This window comes from Sander lucioperca, chromosome 8, assembly GCF_008315115.2.
Source record: "Sander lucioperca isolate FBNREF2018 chromosome 8, SLUC_FBN_1.2, whole genome shotgun sequence".
In the NCBI taxonomy this organism is placed as follows: Eukaryota; Metazoa; Chordata; class Actinopteri; order Perciformes; family Percidae; genus Sander; species Sander lucioperca.
In genome coordinates, this window is record NC_050180.1 from 28,878,563 (window position 1) to 28,900,795 (window position 22,233).

Consider the following 22,233-nt stretch of genomic DNA (forward strand, 5'->3'; position numbering starts at 1 on the left):
GTAACATTTACAGACCACCAGGCTCCCCCTCAGAATCAATAAAGTGTATTGGCAATACTATTAGCTCTTTACATTGTCCAAAAGAAATGATCATCTTAGGGGACTTTAATCGGAATTGGTTAGACCGTTCCTCCCTCAACGAAAGACATTTTTTGGAGAGCCTCAATTTAACACAGCTAATTAAAGAACCTAGTTGAGTTGATAATAGATCAAAATCTGTATTAGATTGGATCCTGGTCACTCACCCCGATAGGATTATGGACTCAGGAGTACTCTCTGATTGCTTCAGTGATCATTCCATAGTGACTTGCGTATGGAAGATCAGATCACCACGCCTACCACCTAAAATAATTAAAGTAAGACAGATGAAAAATTGTAATGACGAATATTTTATTGAAGATCTTTTGAATATAAAGTGGGACAGCCTTAATTTAATCTCTTTTATTGATGATGCTTGGGACCTTTTTCATACTGAAGTACTTAGAGTTATTGACAAACACTCTCCTTGGAGGTCAGTACGAGTTAAAGGAAGACATCTACCTTGGATTAACGGTGAATTACTGGCACTATTCAAGCAAAGGGATAAGGCTTGGGAAAACACCGTTCAAAAAGGACCCTCTTGATTGGGAAAGATATAAACATTTAAGAAATTTATGTACAACAAAAACACGGAATGCCAAATCCAATTACTTTAAAAGCTCCCTGTGTAATGACTATAACAATCACAAGAAATTCTGGAAAAATCTTAACACCTTACTCAACAAATCTAATACAAGTGCTCCAACCAAAATTAGACTTCAAAATGACATTATTTCTGATCCTCCTGCAATAGCTAATGCCTTTAATCAGCATTTCTCTGCTATATGTAATTCCAAGGCTCCTAACTACCTTAACACCACAAATAATGCTCAACTCTTCTGTGCCTCTTCTTTCAGAAAGTTATTTCTAAGAGAGTTATTTCAGAAAAGTCTGGTAGCGGTAGAGACCTAGATGGTTTAGAAACTAAGTTTTTAAAGATTGCTTCTAACATACTGGCATATCCATTATCAGACCTATTTAACTTATCATTAACCTCTGGCGAGGTCCCACTAAGATGGAAATGTGCCAGAGTAACTGCAATCCATAAAGGAGGTGATCCATCCGATCTTAACAATTACAGACCCATTTCTATTATTAGCAATGTGGCAAAAAAATTTGAAAAGCTAATATTTAATCAGTTATATAACTATATTAATCAGTCCTCCATTTTGTCTCAACATCAATCTGGTTTCAGACCAAACTTTTCTACCACAACTGCCCTACTAAAGCTCACCAATGATGTGTCATCATCCTTGGATAACAATATGTCAACCGGAGCAATTTTTATAGATTTAACTAAAGCATTTGACCTTGTTAATCACTATATTCTTTTGAATAAACTTCAAGCTCTTCTCTGGTTCAACTCCTATTGACATTTTCAACATCAGTGTGTACTTATCCATGGTAGTTTATCTCGCTTTTCTATTATGGAAAAGGTGTCCCTCAAGGATCATCGTTGGGGCCTCTCTTATTTTCAATCTTCGTCAATGATCCCCCCCAAGTTTGTTCCGATTGTTTGACATTTATATGCTGATGACACAGTGTACTTCTGATACTATGGTATCTAAGATACAGAACAATCTTCAATATGATTTCGATACTATTCAAAAATGGCTCCAATATAATGATCTTCTGTTGAATAAGAAAAAATCATACTGCATGCTTTTCCCAACAAGATCTGCTGCCTTGAATCGGACTAACCTGTTAATTAACTTCTTAGATGGCACCCCTCTTGGGAGAGTAGATGAATATAAATACCTTGGCCTTTGGCTTGACTCCCAACTCTCCTTCAAAGCACACATAAACACTATTGTAAGGAAGTTAAATCGCAATCTAAGGATGTTGTATCGCTCTAACAATTGTTTTACACAGCTGATAAGGTTAAGAATTGTAAAACAACTATTATTTCCAATTATAGACTACGCTGATGCAGTATATCAGAACACTACTGAGACTAATCTCACGCCTCTGACTGTTGTTTTTAATAGTATCTGTAGATTTGTGTTGAGATGCCCCTACAGAACACATCATTGTGTCCTGTATTCCTCATTGAATATCTTGTCACCACCGCTAGGAGACAGTTTCACTGGTTTCAGATCATTTTCAAATGCATATATCTTAACTATCCACCCTATTTGAAACAATACCTAACACCTTACCAAACAATTTATAGTTTAAGACACACTGACTTTTTGTCCTTTAATGTGCGTCGCATTTTCAAAGAAAGTGGCAGGCGTTCATTTAAATTTAAAGCTCCATTCGATTGGAATAGCTTGCCTGGGTCACTAAGATTAATCACATCTTTGAGATCCTTCAAGACATCTTTGTTTATTTATTTGCAATCAAACAATTGTTGTAAATGCTTTCCATAAAGCTTGATTGCCTTCTGGTGTAATTGTTAATTGTTTCTCTCTTTTGTTTTTAATTACTTTTTATATATTTTCAGACATCATTCTGGTGATGTCTGGGCAGGGGTGTGGGAAGTTAGTATGTGAGTGAATGTATATGTTGTACTGTAATGTCTTGTCCTTTGTACTGTCCAGTCCTACTGAGGACCCTCTCGAAAATGAGATGACACATCTCAAGAGGTAGTCCTCGTAAAATAAATAAAAATAAATAAAAAATAAGCACATAATGTAATCTGAAAACTGCTGCCCTGATTAAAAAAACAATGCAACTGATCTCAGCTGGTATTGTCTGTAATGGAATGGAAATTTCTAAGTGACCCCAAACTTTTGACCGGTAGTGTACAAACATATACATTACTACCAACTAGTTTCCAAGGCACATAATATTTTGTAACATTTCTAAATATTCAACTGATTCTCCATTAATGCCGGGGTTTGTTTAAATTCAATTAATATAAGATTTTTTCTTCAAAGACCATTTTCTGGCAGAGCTGTGTATTATGTTAAGTGGGTGCCTTGACAACTTAAAAGTAAAAGAGAAACTTTTTTTTTTGTAATGAAGAGGCAGCCAGATTTACATGATTATCACACTGCCTATGTTAACCCTGAGGTTTGCTACTTGTGAGTCAACCTCTGGGAGGTTTTCGCCTCCAAGTCAGTGTATTCATTAAACTATGTTTAATGGATTCTGATGTTTCAAAAAACGGTCAGCTATAATATAAAATATATGTAGCGCAAATGGGACAAACACACAAAAAAAAATATACAGTCCTTTAAGCTGCCCTCTTACTTTTGCTATGCTTGTTTGTGTTGTTATTGTAAATCCAAGCATTCATTAAAATGACCAAGTGTGCAAACATTTCAAGACAGTGCAAACAGGATTACACTTTGACGACTCATGATATGTAAAATTTAACTCACCGTCTGCAAACATAAGAAAGCAGTAGGAAATGAAAAAAGAGCAAAAACAAGCAAAATAGACAAAGCATTCATGACAGCATGACATTTTACTACCACTAGTACTACGGCTACCTTTCCTAAAATATCAATGCCTTGTACATTTAAATGTTACAATATACCTTAGCTACTGAAACCTTTTTGACAAACAGAAATGGGGTGGTCTACATATGAACATCAAAATGAAAAGCAGACTGTGACAGCTACATAACTGACTGACAGCACAATTTTTTTACACAAATGACCCAATGTATTAGAAAAGCACCATACCAGGGTATGTGACCGGGCAAAACTGTTTACTTTTTAGTCTATGTGCTTCCAGAAACCTAGCACACTCCTATCTTGGTGGCACACAAAGCTATGTGCTAACAGCGCTAGATATGCATTTCAGCTAGAGCTTACCTTTAAGGGCAATAACTTTGCTGGCAGGGTTCATGATGGCACTGTCTGCAGAGATGGGCCTGCGGATGGGATTATTGGGGTCGGCCATATCGATGATGACAACCTGGGCCTGCTCTCCCACTTTCTCTCTTATACAGATGAACTTGTCGGACTCCATAGTAAGAGTACTGAATCCAATGTTGGCTGGGTTGATTCCCAGGTTCTGGAGCTGAGATATGAACACATGACCTGTTTTAGTAGCAGCCCATGGCCAACATAGTTTACTTTAAAAAATGTCTCAAGGATGATACAAATTAAGTACAATACTTATTTACATTATGGTCCTTTATGTAAAGATAACAGATATGTAGGAGTCCAAGTGAGGAGGGAACACCATATCAACATCTAAGGCATCATTATCCATAAAATCATTTCAAGTCCCACTTTATAATAAATTATAACTAGGATGATGAGCTTACACATTTAAGTCATAATTTTACCTTCTTTTTCTGTTTTAATAAATTGTAGTGGTTACTTTTGTTTTTTTTATTTTAGGCTAAATGGCAACTTCTGCTGCAAATTCCTGGCACAACAGAATCTAAAAGGAACAAGTAGCTCTGATGGTATTAAACCCTGTCAAGCACACGTCAAAAAGACTACCTCAAGTCTTGTTTTCTGTAAAAGTGTCCTTGGGTTACATGAAATATGCTTAAAATTGAATTTATTATTAGTCTGGTTTGAGGATGTCATTACTGACAGAATGGGTGGACTACCTGGTTCACCTCCGACAGCTGGATGGGGAGGTAACATTTCACAGGTAGAAACTTCTACAGAATAACAGTCTCTCCTCAGCTGTATAAATGACATGCTGTCACACAACCTTAAGCTTGATTTATGGTTCTGTGTTGAATCTACGCTAAAGGTAAATACGTACCCTACGGCGTACCCTACGCCGGAGCCTAATGACTGTGATTGGCCCGCTTGGCCGTGTCTTGGTAGCGTCGCATTTCCCTCTACTTATTTCCGGGTTCTCCTTCTCCATAAACAACATGAAATCAAGGAGACGGATAACTTTTCCTGCTACAGCTTTCCGATTGTGGTCAGAAAGCACAGGGGAGACACTGTTTCTCTGCCGCCGGAGTCAGTACTTGCTCCGTACCTAACCCCTGTGACACTCACTTGCTCTACCACACACTCACTACGCACCCACACATACAGGCTCTGCTATTCTCTTAAAGAAATACGCTAGAACGACGCGGACGTGCCAGTGCACAAGTATAAATCCTCAACGGCGTAAGCCACTTACGTAGGCTCGGCATAGGCTCTACGTAGAGCCTACGTACAACCATAAATAAGCCTTTACTGTATGGCATAGGCTCCAGTCAGTCTGTCGCTAACCACAGTTTTACAGCTACTAGCTAGGTTTAGTACATCACTTGTAGGGCTGGGTACCAAACTTTGATCATTTTAAGCACCACGAAATTGCCTCCATAGTATGGAGTATTGAAAAATGCCTTGTCATTCAATGCCATAATCCAATACCTAATGAGTATGTCTCAGTGAGCCAATAAGTATGCAGCATGCTTGTACCAAGATCTAATAATGCTTGTGATTGGCTGTCTAATATTACACAGCATGCAGGAAAAACACTACATTATGCACAGAGATGGGGCTCATGTGTTGTTGTATTTTGAGAGGCTTGACTACCGCGTACATCACATAGGCGTAAAGGAGCTGGAAAAAAATGTGCATTATAAAATTGGTATCGAAAAAAAGTATCGTTCATGATCTGGTATCGAATTCGCAGTATCGGTACCTAACATTTTTGAACGGTACCCAGCCCTAATCACTTGACACATCATCATCAAAGGGTCCGTGTAATAATAACATTATAGGTGTATCAAAGCAGCCATCCTAGCGATATGCTTTGATGTTGGTCAGATCGAGGACTGAACACATAACGTTAGCTACGATTAACGTAAGATGACGTGACTCCAACATCCCTCACGACACAATAACGTTAACTGTAACGATTAGCTAACATATAATAGCTATTTGTTCATCTAAATGTAGCCATGCATATGTCAATAAGAAAGAGCTGGTCACTGAAGGTCAGGGGAAGTGTTAAATGTTAACTAGTTTCTCCCCCGGGTCGTCGTTGACAGCTAACGTCGGCTAGCGTTGAGTCGACTAGGCAACAGCATCAGTGCAATGAATGAGAGTTGCTAGCCTGAAAAGCTAGTTTTTAGCTTAGCTGCTGACTAAACGGGGGAGGGGAGGTCATTCATTTGCTACGGGTATTGACGTTTAAAGTTAGCTTGTTAAGCGGGGAAATCCACAAATACTGAGAATGTTGGTGTTCCTATACCTGTAGGTGCTCCTGGAAGCGGATAGGTAGGATTTGAGCCATGGTGGTTTCCTTGAGCTCCTCCAGAGTTCTGAAATCCTAGCCGTACAGCTGGCTAGCTAGGCAGTAGCACCGCGCTAGCTACGACCTCCTCACTGTGCGTGTAGGTCGGAGTCAGTCAGTGAAAACAAGAAAAACACGATAAAAAATAATATACGGTGTTGTTAATCGTGTTCCCTAAATCTGGTATCAGTGAAAATGTCAAAAATGTCCCCCTTCTGTGTTTGTTTCTTGCACTGCATCGATGGATAGCAGTGGCTACGGCTGATCTTCTGTCCAAAATCCGCAATGGCGGCGGAAACGGCTCAGAGCCTTCTCAATCCGGAAGCATCCAGGGAGCTCTGGAAGGACACTGGCTCTAGCCCTGTGTTAAGGATGGGTATCATCAATTTTGTCTTTATTTTTTTGAAATTAAGAAAAATAATACAATGTCTGTGTGTTTCTACTCTTAACAGTTTCACAGATTGTACTCAATTTCTCCATAAAACCCACTCATAAATATCTATGGAAGGCCATTACCGCTGATTTGATGAAAAAAAAAAAAAGAACATGTAAATCATTGAGGAACTTACTGAAAATAATGACTTAGTATCTCAAAATATATATATATATATATATATATATATATATATATATATATATATTTATATTCATTATGAGATATTTGTTTTTCAATTTAAGCAAAACACAATGTCTGTGTTTCTACTCAACAGTTTCACAGATTGTAGTCTTTCTCTCCATAAAACCAACTTATAAATAGCCCATGTACGTCAACTCCATAAAAAATTAGTACACTACATTTTTTAATCCATGACAGCATATTGAGTTTGGATAAGGGTGTTTGTGCAATTATGCCCATAGTTTCAAATTCGGTTGGTCTGAATTTAAAGTCTTACAACAGGATGCAAAAGATGACTCAAGACAAAGTAATGCATTTCAAGAAGCAGCTGTATTCGACTATAAAGGCATTTCTAATCCAGTGTCTCTAAGCTGTTTTCTTAATATTTCAGTGTAAAAAGCCTAGACTCTATTAGAAAAAAGAAACAGTAAACCCAAAATAACATTTCATAAGAAAACAAATCATTGAAAAAAAGAAAAATCCCCATTCACCAGTCATTTCAATTAAAATAGAAACACCATTTCATTTTTGCTAACATTTTCCCTCAAAACAAATATATATTTTTCCTTATATATATATATTTATATATTTATTCTCAAGGCAGTTGGTCATGGCCAAATTAATTGACCTCATCATGGCCATTTTTTTATGTTTGAAAGTTAGAAAACATAGCTAGAATGGAAGAAAATTACTAGCAGAAGCACAGTGTAGGACCACTGCACTGGCCAACAAATATCTCATTTTGAGTGAGAGGGAATAGTCTGTGAAGGCAGCGTGGCACACAGACACACTTCCTCTGGAACAAGTGCAATGCAAAGAGAATACATTTCTCACACATCATAGAACTACAACACACTCCTCTTTCACAGCACTCAGGTTGTCCATCAGATTCCCTTTACTTGTCTCCTCTTCTTCTTCTTCTAACTTCTCTATCTTGCAGCAGTGATGGCTTGTGTTGTGCTGTTTAAGTTCTTAGCCATTGCTGGGAGCTGAAAGTCCACTTGACGGAGAGACACTGCAGTAGTCAGGGAGTTGGGGACTCTGATCCATCCTCGATTATTGTTGTTTTTCCACCTCCAACTACCATTAGAGACAATAACCTACTAGCAGATGTCTAAACAAAACTATCTGTAGCAGTGTTTGAGGTTGAACAATTGTTTGCCGACTGAGAAAGAGAAAAAAAAGCATCCCAGCATTTTGCTATTACAGTAAAAATGTGATGAATACATTGTCCCTGAATACTGACGACTGCTCTATCAGTAAATGGTGCGTCTGAAAGCAGAAGGGAGAAGACAAGTAGCAGGATTTTTGCAGAAAAGAGGGTTATGATGAGTGTACATGATGATGAATTGGAAGAGCAACTGTGGCTGTAGCTATGTGCTCTGAATTGGTTCAGTTGAAAATGAACACCGAGGACACAAGGGGACGGGATGAATGAACAGGGGAGAGATGGGATAGATGGAATCACAGCCGCAATATTAGTGAGTGATCATCAAAAGTGCCGGATGGCGACGTGAGGAGCTTCCCTGGGTTACCATTTACATGAAGTGAATATGCATGATTTACATATAAGCAAGTATGCTCACATGTGTTTGTGTAGGAGAGAGAGAAAAGAGAAAATGTGTAGGAGAAAAGGAGAAATCCCTGGGCTAGATGGAAGGGTGCAGTGGAGGAGAGGTCCCAATGGTCCTCAACCACCTCCATCTATCACATTCCTCCGTTACACCTGACACTCAGCAGAACTATGTGTTTCTCTTTTGCAGCTCCTGAATAAAGGCTGTGGAAAGGGAAGAGGAGAAACAAGCATGAAGTACCTGAAACAATGCATATTCAAGCAAAATGACAGAGTAAAGTACAAAGTAATCTAACCTCCAATAATTTCCTCCTTGACTTTTTGTAGTTCTTTCCGCACCTCTTCCAGGATCTCCTGCAGAATAACAATTGCCAGACAGTAGTTAAACACCCGTACCACTAGTAACCAGGTTACTCAGAGAAACCATGTTATGCAAGTAACGCGTTTACATGCACTTTAGTAACCTGGTTACTGTAAATCCATGTATACATACAGTAGGTCTGTAATCTGATTTCTCCCCTACCCCCCAACCTTATTTTAGAAGCATATCGTTATTGTGATAGAAGACACTGCATTTTTTTTTTTTACGAGTGTCTGTGTTAGAGCAGAGTGACTGCGCAGTTGTTTACAAAATCAGCTTACTGGAGAAAGCTGACTGTAAGTGCATGTAATCTCACGCATTCAGGTTCAGCTCTTTTGGTTAAGAAGTGCTGGGCTGACGAGAAATTCACCTGTTTCATTTTCTCTAAATCTGAGTCGTCCATTCCACCTGTGTCATTGCTGTTGTTGCCTGCAAGCTTTGGCCTGTGAGAAAACAAGAGACGGACAAATACAGACAGAAATATTTATGTTTGTGTTTCAGCACCAAAAAAAAGGTCCATGGCACTGCGTCGACAGGCCAACAGTCAATCGAGCACATAACCAGTAGTAGTACCAGAGGGATGAAGCAATAGTGAATAGAAAGTTACAGAAATGTCCACACACCCAAAGATGCAGTGAGGGTTAACCTATCTAATGGCGCTTACCCACTACTAGTACCAGCTCTGCTCGGCTCGACCGCGGTGCCCCGTCCTCCATTTTCCATTGTAGATTTAGTACCGCCTCATGCATGAGGAGAGCATGGCCGGTCGTCATAGCGACGCCGCAGGAAACTGCCGTGACCTAACGCGACACACACACACACACACACAGAACGTCGAAGGTGTGTTGTTTTTGATTCTCGGCATGTGGCTGTTGCCACAGCCAGAAGACAAATTTTGTTTCAAAAGAAGCTGGAGGTGTGGCCAGGTTGGCTCTGTGGGTAGAGCAGGCGCACATATACTTGGAGGTTTATGCCTCGACGCAGAGGTCCAGGGTTTGAATCCGACCTGTGACGAGTTCCTGCATGTCTTCCCCCTCTCTCTCCCCTTTCTCACCTAGCTGTCCTGTCAAAATAAAGGCAGAAAAGCCCAAATAATAATCTTAAAAAAAAAAGAAAAGAAAAAGAAGCTGGAGGTAGCAACAACAAAAAAGTACAGCTGGCCAAACTATTTAAAAATGGCGGGTTTGTTCAGGACACTCCCGTCCGTCACTAGCAGTGATGACGCAGTGATTAGTGACGATTCTCTCCGACCAATCAGTAGTCTGCAGGTTTTCACGTCACCTTTTGGTATCGCCTCAGCTCGCTTGGAACCTCGACGGAGGTGATACTAAAAAAAGTACCTCTTGGCAGGTACCAGGTACTTTTTTTCATAATGGAAAACCAAAAAAGACGAGTAGAGTCGAGCAGGTACCATGTAATAGAAAAACGCCAAAAGATCATAACCTTTCTGAACTGATATCAACCTTGAGGAGGCCAATAATTCAGAAATGAATGCCACCAATATAAAGCAGATGAAGGACAAATCCGGCGCAAAATGAACCTAGGGGTTAATAACACGTGTCCGCGTTTGACCATTCTCTGGGATGTTTTCATGCTAATCGAATGTGATCAGTTTCATCGCAAACCGCTAATTACCTTATAACGCTAGTCATCGGGGCCATCTTGGGAAAACAGTCCGACCAGTCGAACGACGAACATCGTGCAACGTGAGCTGAACTGTCACTTGAAATCTCCCATGGTCCGTGGTTTCCCAATGGGTCGATAGTAATTACATTTGTGAAATGTAATTACATGGAAATGCATGAATTTTATCTGTTTATTAAAATATATGCACAGCGTTCGACTGGTCGGACTGTTTTCCCAAGATGGCGCCCGCCTGTATACGTGAACAGTACAGTAGTCTTTCTAAACTATGTTTTTAATAAACTGTACACTTACAAAGTTCTCAATGCTTCGGTTTACATGTAGGGACCCTCATTCTGCTACCGTGGAAGTGTGGTGCTATTTTGAGCCTTGTTAGTGGTATAGAAATAGCGATTTCTTTTTACTTTACCCTTGCCCCGACGACTAGCGTTAGGTAATTAGCGGTTTGCGATAAAACTGGTCACATTCGATTAGCATGAAAACAAATCCCAGACAACGGTCAAACTCGGACACGTGTTATTAACCGCTAGGTTCATTTTGCGCCGGATTTATCCTTTAAGTTAACCTAAAGAGGACAGCATCGACCCCAACGCTCAGAAGTGACATGTAAAAAAAATAAGCTTTAATCACACTGTCACACTTCCATCTCATTATTCAGTTTTCAGAGGTAACACACTTGGCTTGTACACCTACAAGTCCCTTGGGTGCATGCCATTCTCTGATCCATTAGATGGTGTTATCAATATACTACCCCAATACGTAGGTTGCACTGGTGCTGCGCTAACCTGAAGAGAAAAGAAAAGCAAGGGGAACTAAGGTTGTGAGTGAACAGGGCAGCATGTATACCTGGGACCTTGGGACAATGAGGGGGTGGAGTCCATGCTCTTGGTGATGGAGTTATTCCTGTTAGTGAGACACACACACCCTCCTCTTAGAATGGAAATGGAAGACATTCACACACAAAATCACTCTTGTCCACAGGCAAACCAAGACGCACACATGTTCACACCACCACACTCAGACTGATGGAGAACTACTCTTCGGGTGAGTTTCAAACATGAGACACCAAACACCTGGGGGGGGGGCAGCTGACTATGGCAGCATGGACATAACTGAATCCTGGATTACCTGGTCATAGACGATTTCTCCCAAGGTCTTCTCAGGGTGTCTGAGAAGGAAAATATATATGTAAAACATGAGTTGATGACATTCACTTGGTATAGTACGTCAAATAAATCTCCAAATGTAGTTGGCATGCAACAGATAAGTGTTCAGTTCTCACCGCTTTGACCTTGAGGCTCTGAATCATCCTGTATAGAAAAGACCGAAACCTTGTGTTAAGTGTGAGTCATCATCAACCTGCTTCTATTTTAGAACTATCCCTCACCTACAGTGTTGAGCCAAATAAAAAAAAAAAACACATTTGTTTAAGCATAAAAAAAATGTTGTGACAAAAAGCAGACTCTTACATTATCTGGTGGTTTCACAGGTGGCTTCTCTCCTGTGTTTGCAGCTTTTCTCCTGATGCAAAGAGGAATCACTTTAAGTTTTACCATGCACACCTTAATAGACTAGGGATTTTCAAAGAGTTATACAATATATACGGCACTTTAAATATATGTCAAAGGAAAAATGGCATACATGAAAATAAAAATGACTTTATATAAAACCATTGAATATTTTATCTGACTTCAAACTTGTCATGTCACACACCTTCGCGCCAAGATGGCACTCATTTCACCCATCAAACCACCTCCCCCGCCTCCTCCTCCTCCTGCTGCTCCTCCTCCTCCACTGTTGCGGCTGGAGTCAGCTCTGCCTATTGGAGGTGCAGGGGCTCCGTCCTCCTGCTGAGGGCAGCAAATAGCAAAAAGATACAGAAGAGTTCAGCAGACATTGTGTAGGCATGATGACTCAAAAAACATTGATGGATGCAGGTATCAAAGCTATGCAAGCAGGAACAACTCTAAGATCGGATCAATACAGCAGCAGAATTCCATTTGCATTATCAGAGAGGCACATAATGGATTCAACTATAGTCGAGGTTACCTTGCCTTCAATAACCGCTACAAAGTAACAGGACTGTCAAATGTCCACTAGTCAATAAAACTGTTTTGTTATGGACTAACCTTGGATACTCTGCGGAGTTTAGCTCCTGCTATGGCAGCAGCCAAGCCACCTCCCCCACCACCTCCTCCTCCACCACCACCATTGCTACTTCCTCCTCCTCCACCACCATTGCCACCTCCTCCTCCTCCTCCTCCTGGAGGGGGCAGGGGCGGGGCCGGCGGGGGTCCTGAGGAAGGTGGTGCCGGCGGGTGAGGGATGCCAACACCCGGAGGAGGGCCAGGGGGTGGAGGAGGGCCTGGTGGAGGAGGGGGGCCTCCAGGGGCCAACGGTGGAGCTGGAGGAATAGAAACTAAAAAACAGAGGGACCATCAGTAATCATTCCCAAACTATTTTGCAATAACAATTTGCCAATGACACTGTGATACATGTGCACTGTCATGTAAGTAAAGGTCCCAGACAGTTCTTGTGACAATCTTGTGAGAAACGTTGCGATATCGTTGGCTCTACCAAAACAGTGATACTAAATCATAATGTAAGCTGGCCGATTGAGAGCTTTGGAGCCCAAAAGACGGCCTGTGTCAAAATTGTGATAACTGGATAACTTTCTTCTCGGAAAACAATGCTAAAGCCAGTTGGTTCTCCTTTTGAAATTTCCATTACGGTCCAACACGTCCATTTTTGTTTTGGTCTGTGGTGTTGTCCACTTCCCATTTTAACACCCTGGCTGGGTTGCCAGATATGAAACCCAGACACAGCGCGTTGCAGCCATGGAAGTAGCAACCAAACGAACTGGATCAACAGAGATAGATTCTTCCAGACCTAAAAAAACAAAACCTAAGCATCTTTCTAAACAGTTGCATGACCAGAGATGTGGTAAAACACAGGTAAATATTGGAGATGCATTTGAAAGATGGAGACAGCTTAGAGCCCAAAAGGACTTTAAGACAGATGCTGAGATGGCTAATTTCCTACTGAACAGGTAAGCATTGAGCTTTACTAATTTATCACGGCTACTAGTAGAGATGGGCATTTTCAGACATTTTAACATTTCGATACGCGCATTAAATTATTATAGAGTACTTGAGATAGTTACTCGCAAAAAAAAAAACGACACACACAGTCGTGTTGGACAGTAAGATGATTCCCACTTTGTTACAAACTGGCATGCAACCATAATATGTAATGTTCAGTTCAAAGACAAGATGCTTTTAGTAAATTATTTAGTAGATACCAATGCAACACCAAATTCATAAACAACACATAAACTAAGACAAACTTATAATCTTTATGGAAGGAAGGGTATATGTTTATTTAATTTTTAACGAGGTTTGGAAAGTAGTAAGGCCGGCAGTCACTGAACCCCAACTGCAAAGTGTGTATTTTAAGAGCCGTGGGCTTTTGTTTTCGGGATGACTAAGGTTTGGCAACAATGAATCTAGGATCCTCAACAAAGCCAGCATCTAGCTAACGTTGGCATTGTGTGACGCTGGGTTCAACGTTCTCAACCTGGCAACCCGCGTAAGCTTTGAGTCTGGGGAAGAGGGGCCGAGGGGAGACGACTATCTCCAGTAGTTTGAATTTGGACTGCAGTAGCCATTTTAAAAGCTAGCTGTCAGTATTACATTTTTCTCCTTTTGATAAAAAGACAAAGAAAAAGACTACGTAAAATATGAGGAACCAAGACTGGACAGTATTGTAGTTAAGTGCAGTTATGTTGACCAGCCCAGGTGTTTCCTGACCTGCAGCAGTTTGTCTTTCTCTCTCCTGTCTCTCTCTTTCTTGCCGCTCCAGCTCCTGTCTCTCTCTCTCCTGTCGCTCCCGTTCCTGCTGTTCCAGCTTCTGCTGCTCCAACCTATGTACAAACAAACAAACACATCTGTCAGCGACAAATATATGTAAACATGCTCAAAGTGGATGAACAGGACAGATACATGAAGCAGAAAGTTATTATTATTTAAATGTTGGTGTTAAGATTAAACAGGCTAACCATGAGATAAAGCAGAGATTAGGAGAGCAAATGAGGCATGATGGGCAGTGCCAGCTTTCAGCCATTCCCAGTTAATGTGTAAATGTCCTGCAGATTATTTGATTATTTATGCAACACACATGGTTTTCGAACAACTATGTCTAATTATAGTATTTGGTATGGAGAGCTATAGTCAGGATTTGTATTCAATATACCAGCTTTGGTAAAAGAATGAGAAGTGGATTTCATAGCTTCTCATTAGCCTACCACTGAGTAGTTCACAGCTGGACACAGTGGCCTAATTCAAGCTGCCACAGTTAACTACTGCCCCCTCTCCCTCATCACATCTGCCACTCACAACAGCTGTATACAGAACAGCACACATACAATGTACATGTACACCCACTCAAAAATGCACAGGTCCACACACAAGCACACAATCATGCACACAAAGTGAGAGTCGCTGTACAGCACAGCTGATCCACTTTGGCAAAGTGCCCAGGAAAGGGAGATGACGTCCATATACGTTTTTCAGATTGTTATTTTTCACGACCATTTGATTTCAGTTTAATACTGTGAATCTATGTTCATCAGACCTAAAAGCATTAATGCAACTTATATCCATCAACACCTGCATCCATGCTGGATTTCAAAGGTTTTAAAGGATCCTTAAGCTACAGTATGCCATCAGCCACTGGGACAGCTAGAAACTTGACAGACAGTCCGTCTAGCCAATAACAAAGCCTCCCCTACTGTGCAACATATTTCTTTTAAGTCTAAATGAGATTAGAAGGTTAATACCTAGGCGTGCATGGTGTCACCACAAGTCTAGCGGGAGAAACAGATAGATGGATAGAGAGAGGTGGAGTTGATGTGAGAGGTGTCCACCTTGCTGTCTTTTTAACCTTTAACCTACAGGGGCTAACGGAGGGTTTAGCACTGTCAGGCTAATGCCATCAAATCCTTTACATATGCGTGTGTGCAAACCCATGCCAATAAGACTACCGCAAAGCCAAGGCAGCTTGACTTGCTATTGATTGTTATGCAACTAAACCCAGGGGATATTTTGCTTTCGTTAGAAACATAAACTTCACATGGCCCCACAGAACAGCCAACTTGTCTACATAGTAAATCAATTTGCTTCCAAAGCAAATCTACTTTTTAAAGAAATACTGACATTGCTGCAGAACTCATGTGCTGAATCCAGCCTGCAGACCCTGAAGAAACCTGGCAATGGTGTCAGGATTATCAGCTGGATACATTTCCTTAATTTATTATTATTATTATTTTTTTTTTGCTGAATCACAACCAGAGGACATCCAACAGGATTCCCAATAGAATTTGGCTGGCGGTTTATTAAAATTAGCAGTGAAATAAATGTTGGTTCCATTTATAGTAGCCTCAAGGTACCTTCGTTGTTGTTCAAGCTCTTCTGGGGTAGGTCCATTTGACACTGGGCGGGGGAGGGTTGCATAGCCTGCCAAAATACAACATAGAAAACATTCTGAATATAAATGAAAAAGATTATAGAACATCGGATAAGACATTGTTGTGAATGGTTTTGAGCGCTCTTGAACAACTTATTTGTATTTTATGACACTCTTTGAATTGTATCCAACTGTTGTTTTTATGTGCTTTTATTGGTGTACACACCTTTTCTACCCATGCAGTTGAGTGTGCAAAGTCTGAGGACCGTGTAGACAGCCATGATGTGACAGAGGGACCAAAAAGGGTGGTGTACCTTTAAGGCATTTTATGGTCTTTAATTGCACTAGGTTTGCTACACTGTACCAGAGGTCTTACAAAGCAGCATTTCTTCTATTTTGTTGGTTCAACAGCACAAGATACGCAAAGGTTCAAATCGAATCTTAATATTCAGCTAGGGTAAACAGAAACAAAGACTTAGAATAAAACGGATAAACTATGGGGGAAAACCATACCAGTTATAATCACATTTTTGCACAAAGAGTATAAATTCTGCTGAAAACATTGGAATATGTTTTCAATAGCTGAGCCGTGGATTATGGCAAAATATCAACAGGTTTAGGCATAAGATGTTTTGACAACATAATAACACAAAACACTCCCAACAACATGAAAATGTTCTTCTTCTTACCTAATATTTGAAAATCTGAGAATATCAATTTATCCCAAAAGTTCTTAGGAGAGGATATGGTTGAATATAGGTTGAAGTAGCTACGGATGCTGATGGAACTGGGAATCTAGTGACAACTCATTTACCTGCGTCTGCCATGGAGGTGATCACCTCCAGAGCGTGAGCCATGCCATTGGCAAATAGAGTAGCATCCTCCTTGCTGCCAAAGTTGAGCCCCCACACCTGCCGGGCATCCCGCCACTGGTGGAAATTGGGTGTGGCCTGGTTATACTTGAGACCTCTAACAATTGGACAGTTTATAACCACCTGTGGAGGGAAGAGGACAGATGATCAATACAAGGATCCTTTTGGTAGCAAATGGTGAGCTAAATTATTACTTTTGTGGCTTTCTGTCCATATTCAAACAAATGGTGTCAAAAAATAAAAGGTTAGTTTATGGGAGCTGTAAAACTGTTTAAAAAAAACAACCTCTTACGCTTAAAATTATAGTGTACGCTTTATTTCTGTGGTATTATACTGGTTTATATTCCACCCAGCAGGTGGCGTGAAGCCTATATGCCAGGAGGGGGAAAAAATTGTTCTGGGTTTGAGAGTTGCCTGAAAGTGCTGACGCACTATTTCACTATTTGTTTAACAGCCTTTGGAATCCACAGAGCAGAGAGGAGGAGAGGAGACCCTGTCAGGGTGAATATCATAGCGAGCAACATGCACTGAAAACAGAGGGTAGCAAGTTCAGCTGCTACTGCAGACCAGTGGTATTCCTACACTCTCCACCATCCTGTCAAAAGGTAAGAAAGACAGGAGGGACAGACTGAGGATATGACCAGGAACACATTAAAAATGAGGATGAAAGGGCGAGCTTTTATATCTTTTTTTTAAGTGAAAGAAAGCAGAATGTTCAAAAGGCCTGAATGTCTGTAGAAAAACCTTAATACAACGGTTCAACTTTCAATGCCACTTAATTATACAATCAGACTGGGACACAAAAAAAATTTAATGGACAAGCGTAAAAACAACTAAAAGTTACTCTGCATAAAGACAGTCAGAGAAAGAACAGAAGGAAACATGAATGTAGAGAGGAAATACAGCCACTCCATATTCTCTCTCATTAGCTCTTATGTGCTCTCATCCAGCACCATCCTAAACCAAGTTGCATGTCCCCATCAGACACAAATAGAGTGTCCTTATTGGGTATCAGGCTTCTTCCTAAATTGTCACAGGAAATGGTTGAACGAGCTAACTATCTCAGGAAACACCATCTACTTTAAGACCCGTCTCTGGGGAACATTTTGGAGTCCTAAATGTTTAAAGAAGGAGAGAGACACGGAGGAAGCAGGAAGAGCATAGCAGGGGCGTAGTCAAGAATAGACCCACCCAAACGCAGTTTACCCAGCTTATTAACTTGAAATCTGCCAACCTTTATCTGGTGAGTCATGAACTGGTGATAAGAAAGACTGGTGACAGAAAAAAACCTTTTTGTTCTTCTTTTTCAAAATGTATGTTGATTGTCAGATTTGAAGGGCAGTCTCTCTTCTCACTATGCCAATGTCACGCCCAAAATTAACAATACTTGTTCCACAAAAAATCTGCTTTCGGTCTGAGTGTATTAATGTGTATTCCCTGCCAGGTTAAGCAATAATTATAAAAAAATAAAGAACAAAACCCAACATGTGCCGTGTTGTGTGGCTGGGCAATATAACTAATATGATCTTGATATTTTCAAGCTCCTGACAATATAGGATATATGTCTTGATAGCGTATTCATTACATGCTAACCATCCCTAATAAATGCCATTAGTTGTACTCAGACCAGTACCATATTATAATTAAAACACAAGCTTAGTAAAGTAAGTTGTACACAATCAAAAAACATGAAGCTCATCTGTAAGCATGCTATCGTTTTCCAGCTTCCTCTCAAGCAATTGCAGGATTGTTCTATGTTCTCTCATTCCCAAAGCACAAAAACACAGACGTTAACTACGGCTACTGACACGACAAAATGAACAGAAGCGTCCTGTCAAGTTAAGAGATTTCAGCAATAAATCCAGGGCGCCTCAGGATTTCTCACTCCTTACATTAAAGGGGTGGTTCAGAATTTTACACATAGGACCTAATTTCCAAGTTAGCCAGTGTGTTATTTATCAGTGGAGACCGTTTAACACTTTTCATCTAGTCCTTCCAGTTGCAGAGTTCGCTGGTGCTAGGCTAGCGCAAGTCAACAGTATCTGCTAGCCTGCCACCAAAAACAGTCTTACCCACTCCACAGTACACCCGAGGCAAATAAATGATAACGCCAGACTATCGATGTAAATGTCTGTGTTGATAGAATTATGTTAGAAATAAAACTACCCTTACATCTCAATGATCGCATTACATTTTGAGGGACTAGTTTCTCAGCAGCGGCAGAATTTTACTTTGCTCCGGTTAGTAGTACTGCGCCGAAAAGTAAACAGAGAAGCGCACTACAGTCGGGACACCTAGTAGTAGCCTAGTACATTGGTATTGAAGCATTGGATTGGAAACTAAGGACTAGGCAACAACATGGTGATTCAGTGTGCATTTAGAAATTGTAAAAATAAACCAAACAGATGGGCACCACAAAGTTTCCACAAATTTCCATTGGGAGATCCAGAAAGGAACCAACTGTGGCTTCTTGCTGCTGGCTTGGACACCAAGGCGGAGACTCTACTCAAGTGGCAAATGTGTAGTGATAATTTTAGACCAGACGACTTTGAAAAACCCCGCAATCTAAAGGACCACAAGTTACTACACAAGTTCCATCCGTCTTTCCAGATGCACCAACAGCTAGCTACTGATGAACAGGTAATAACTTTTGGTAGGCTACTCCAGCTAATAAAGCTAGCCCCTTTCATAACGTTAGCCTAGCTGCTACTGATAGATTGAGACTGACAACGTTAGTGGAGATAACGTTACAGTTCAATGCATTGTGGAGAGTGACAACGTTAGCTAACTGTATAGCTACACTCTTGGTAGATACCTGGCTGGGCTAACCGCTAACTTTAGGTAATTGCTGACAGAAAAGTCATGTAAGCTCGGACAGTTTACATGCAAATTGCAGCGGCAGATAAATAAACTTGCGTGATTGTCATGGAAACCGGCTTCCTCGGTAGCCTAGGTAATATCACTCCGCCGCTGCTGTAGCCTATGCTACCAACTACAGGGAACAAAGTATAACTTTTGCAATGCGATGCAAGGGTAGTTTTATTTCTAACATTATTCTATCAACACAGACATTTACATCGATAGTCTGGCGTTATAATTTATTTGCCTCGGGTGTACTGTGGAGTGGGTAAGACTGTTTCTAGTGGCAGGCTAGCAGATACTGTTGACTTGCGCTAGCCAAGCACCAGCGAACTCTGCAACTGGAAGGACTGGATGAAAAGTGTTGAAAACGGTCTCCACTGATAAATAAAACACTGGCTAACTTGGAAATGAGGTCCTATGTCCAAAATTCTGAACCACCCCTTTAAAGGGTCCAATATGTAATATATTTACTGTAATAAATCATAAAAATGACCCCAATGCGTCATCAGATATTAAGGAAACATGCTAAGTTGAAACACTATATTTTCTGACAGCAATGCTAATGCCAGTATTTTCTTCTTTTCAAATTTCCATTCCATGACGGAATTTCTTTGTGTTTTGGCCTGTGTGTTGTTATTAACTGCCCAGTTTGACAGCCAGGCCGGGTTGCCAGATATACCCGTAAGAACGTAAATCCAGCGTGCTACAGCTGTAACATTAGTACAGCCATGAAAGCAGCAAACAAACGAAATTCTACCCGACCTAAAAAAACGGCATGTTTCTAACAGTTGCGTGACCAGGAACGTAACAAACCCTGGGTAATTATCGAGATGCATTTGAAAGATAGACAGTTTAGAGCCCAAAAGGACGCCGAGTTGGCTAATTTCCTCCTGAACAGGTAGCTAATTTATCACGGCTGCAAGGGACGGGCATTTTATGTAATTTCAACATTTGTATACTCACAATGAATTATATAGCTAGAGTAACCGAGTTGGTTACTTGCAAAAACAATACAGACACAGCCAGTAAAGTGATCCCAACTGGTCCTGGCTAACGGCGCCATGCTAACCCTGCTAACTGCTAGCTAGCTCGTTAGTAACGTTACTGGAGGACCAGCCAAGCGGGCCACGGCTGTTTACAACGTGTAGCCTGTTCAGCGGCCGTAGCCAACAACGGTGAGTTAGTTTAAGCCAAGAGAGGGGGGCTGTAATTGGGAAGAGAGGACCGTGGGTTTGCAGCGTGTTTAGCAATTGTTGCCATAATTCTAAGCTAATAAAGTGTGTTCAGTTGGGTGGAGAGGACGGCAAGGTAGTGTTTTTTTAAAGATTATTTTTGGGGCATTTTTAGGCTTTTATTGACAGGACAGCTTAAGAAATGAAAGGGGAGAGAGAGGGGGAATGACATGCAGCAAAGGGCCGAAGGTTGGAGTCAAATCCGGGCCCGCTGCATCGAGGAGCAAACCGCTATATATGGGCGCCAACTGAGCTATCCGGGCGCCCGGTAGTGTTATTTTTAAGCTGAAACAGTGAAGCTGTAAACTCTGGTGATACAGTTTAAAAGGTCATCAGTTTATGTGCAATAATGGAGCTGGCCGTACTTGCATTAAATGTCTTGCTGGTACACAGTTCAGGCTGTGATATATACTTAGTAAACAATTGACAAAATGAAGGCACTTAAAATAAGGAATAAAACCACAGAGCAATTGACAATGATGCCTTCTTAGGTATTGCTGATTATATTATCATAGTATATAGAGTAAATGTTTTCTATATAGTCACTTAGCTCTAGTGTGTATGGCATCAGAAAATGGTGATAAGGTGAATGAAAGGGCACATATACAAAGAGACTGTCTCACACTTGCTTACTCATACACCCTTAGGTACTTACAGGAGACTACAGGCGCCCATGAGCCACATTAGACACAAATACACACACACACACGAAAAGCTAGCAGATATACCTGCTGGTCCGTCTGCATCTTGCGTCCCACTATCCTAAAGGCATTGGTGGAAGGGTTGTGATAGATCTGGACTCTGCTGAAGGACTGGGGTCCAGCGCCCGCTGGCAGCCACTTCTTATTGCCATCGTCATAGATCATCACAGTGGCCCGAGCCTGGCAAATACTCGACTCACTGGAAGACAAAGAGCAAGGAAAGAACATTAATTTGAGTTCAGTTTTGATATCGCACTTGGGACTTGTGAAAAATCACACTTGGGTACAGTTGGTAAATGTGAGATTTAGTTTAGTTTAGTTTATTATTTCAGGACAATGCACATTTGATGAACATATACAGAAGTACACGTAAAAAGTGCCAGATTATAGCCCAAAGGCTAATTTCCATCTGTAGCACATTTGATGCGTTATTCTTTCAAAAAAAAGGTACCGGCAAGCAAGCTTTAAATTTAAGACAAAAACAGTATGAGACAAATCTCATTATATGTATTAAGGCTCTGAGAGGTGACATCTCCTACATGTAGCCATGAAAAAGAGAAAGATGCTTTTAAGCAAAGCATGCACATCAGAGCAGGAAGTACTGGCAACTGTAAAAAATATAGCCACAAAGATGAATCAACAGGGGTTTGTTGTAATGATTGCACACTGAGCTGA

General features: G+C 40.8%; 2 protein-coding genes across 10 annotated transcripts in view; both read right to left on the reverse strand.

Annotated features, from left to right (window-relative positions):
• Positions 1–6,577, reverse strand: part of LOC116043862 (clathrin heavy chain 1) — a 35,352-nt gene extending 28,775 nt beyond the window's left edge. For 3 of the 7 annotated variants that reach the window (XM_031290858.2, XM_031290856.2, XM_036004540.1), the window contains exons 1-3: positions 6,193–6,576; positions 3,846–4,053; positions 3,408–3,410 (exon numbers count right to left, since the gene is read on the reverse strand). In XM_031290858.2, coding sequence (XP_031146718.1) covers positions 3,408–3,410; positions 3,846–4,053; positions 6,193–6,234 — 253 coding nt within the window. In that variant the 5' untranslated portion in view covers positions 6,235–6,576. Of the gene's footprint in view, positions 1–3,407; positions 3,411–3,845; positions 4,054–6,192 lie in introns of all 7 variants that reach the window. The other 4 variants (XM_036004539.1, XM_031290860.2, XM_031290859.2 and 1 more) reach the window with 2 other exon arrangements.
• A 584-nt stretch (positions 6,578–7,161) lies between these two features.
• The window catches only part of vaspb (vasodilator stimulated phosphoprotein b), a 33,998-nt gene continuing 18,926 nt past the window's right edge, over positions 7,162–22,233 (reverse strand). The window contains exons 2-15 of one of the 3 annotated variants that reach the window (XM_031290835.2): positions 21,586–21,757; positions 16,706–16,886; positions 15,875–15,941; positions 14,238–14,350; positions 12,674–12,847; positions 12,558–12,625; positions 12,142–12,278; positions 11,898–11,949; positions 11,711–11,738; positions 11,557–11,596; positions 11,275–11,331; positions 9,155–9,227; positions 8,720–8,777; positions 7,162–8,627 (exon numbers count right to left, since the gene is read on the reverse strand). In XM_031290835.2, the coding sequence (XP_031146695.2) occupies positions 8,593–8,627; positions 8,720–8,777; positions 9,155–9,227; positions 11,275–11,331; positions 11,557–11,596; positions 11,711–11,738; positions 11,898–11,949; positions 12,142–12,278; positions 12,558–12,625; positions 12,674–12,847; positions 14,238–14,350; positions 15,875–15,941; positions 16,706–16,886; positions 21,586–21,757 (1,255 nt within the window). In that variant the 3' untranslated portion in view covers positions 7,162–8,592. Of the gene's footprint in view, positions 8,628–8,719; positions 8,778–9,154; positions 9,228–11,274; positions 11,332–11,556; positions 11,597–11,710; positions 11,739–11,897; positions 11,950–12,141; positions 12,279–12,557; positions 12,848–14,237; positions 14,351–15,874; positions 15,942–16,705; positions 16,887–21,585; positions 21,758–22,233 lie in introns of all 3 variants that reach the window. The other 2 variants (XM_036004338.1, XM_036004339.1) reach the window with 2 other exon arrangements.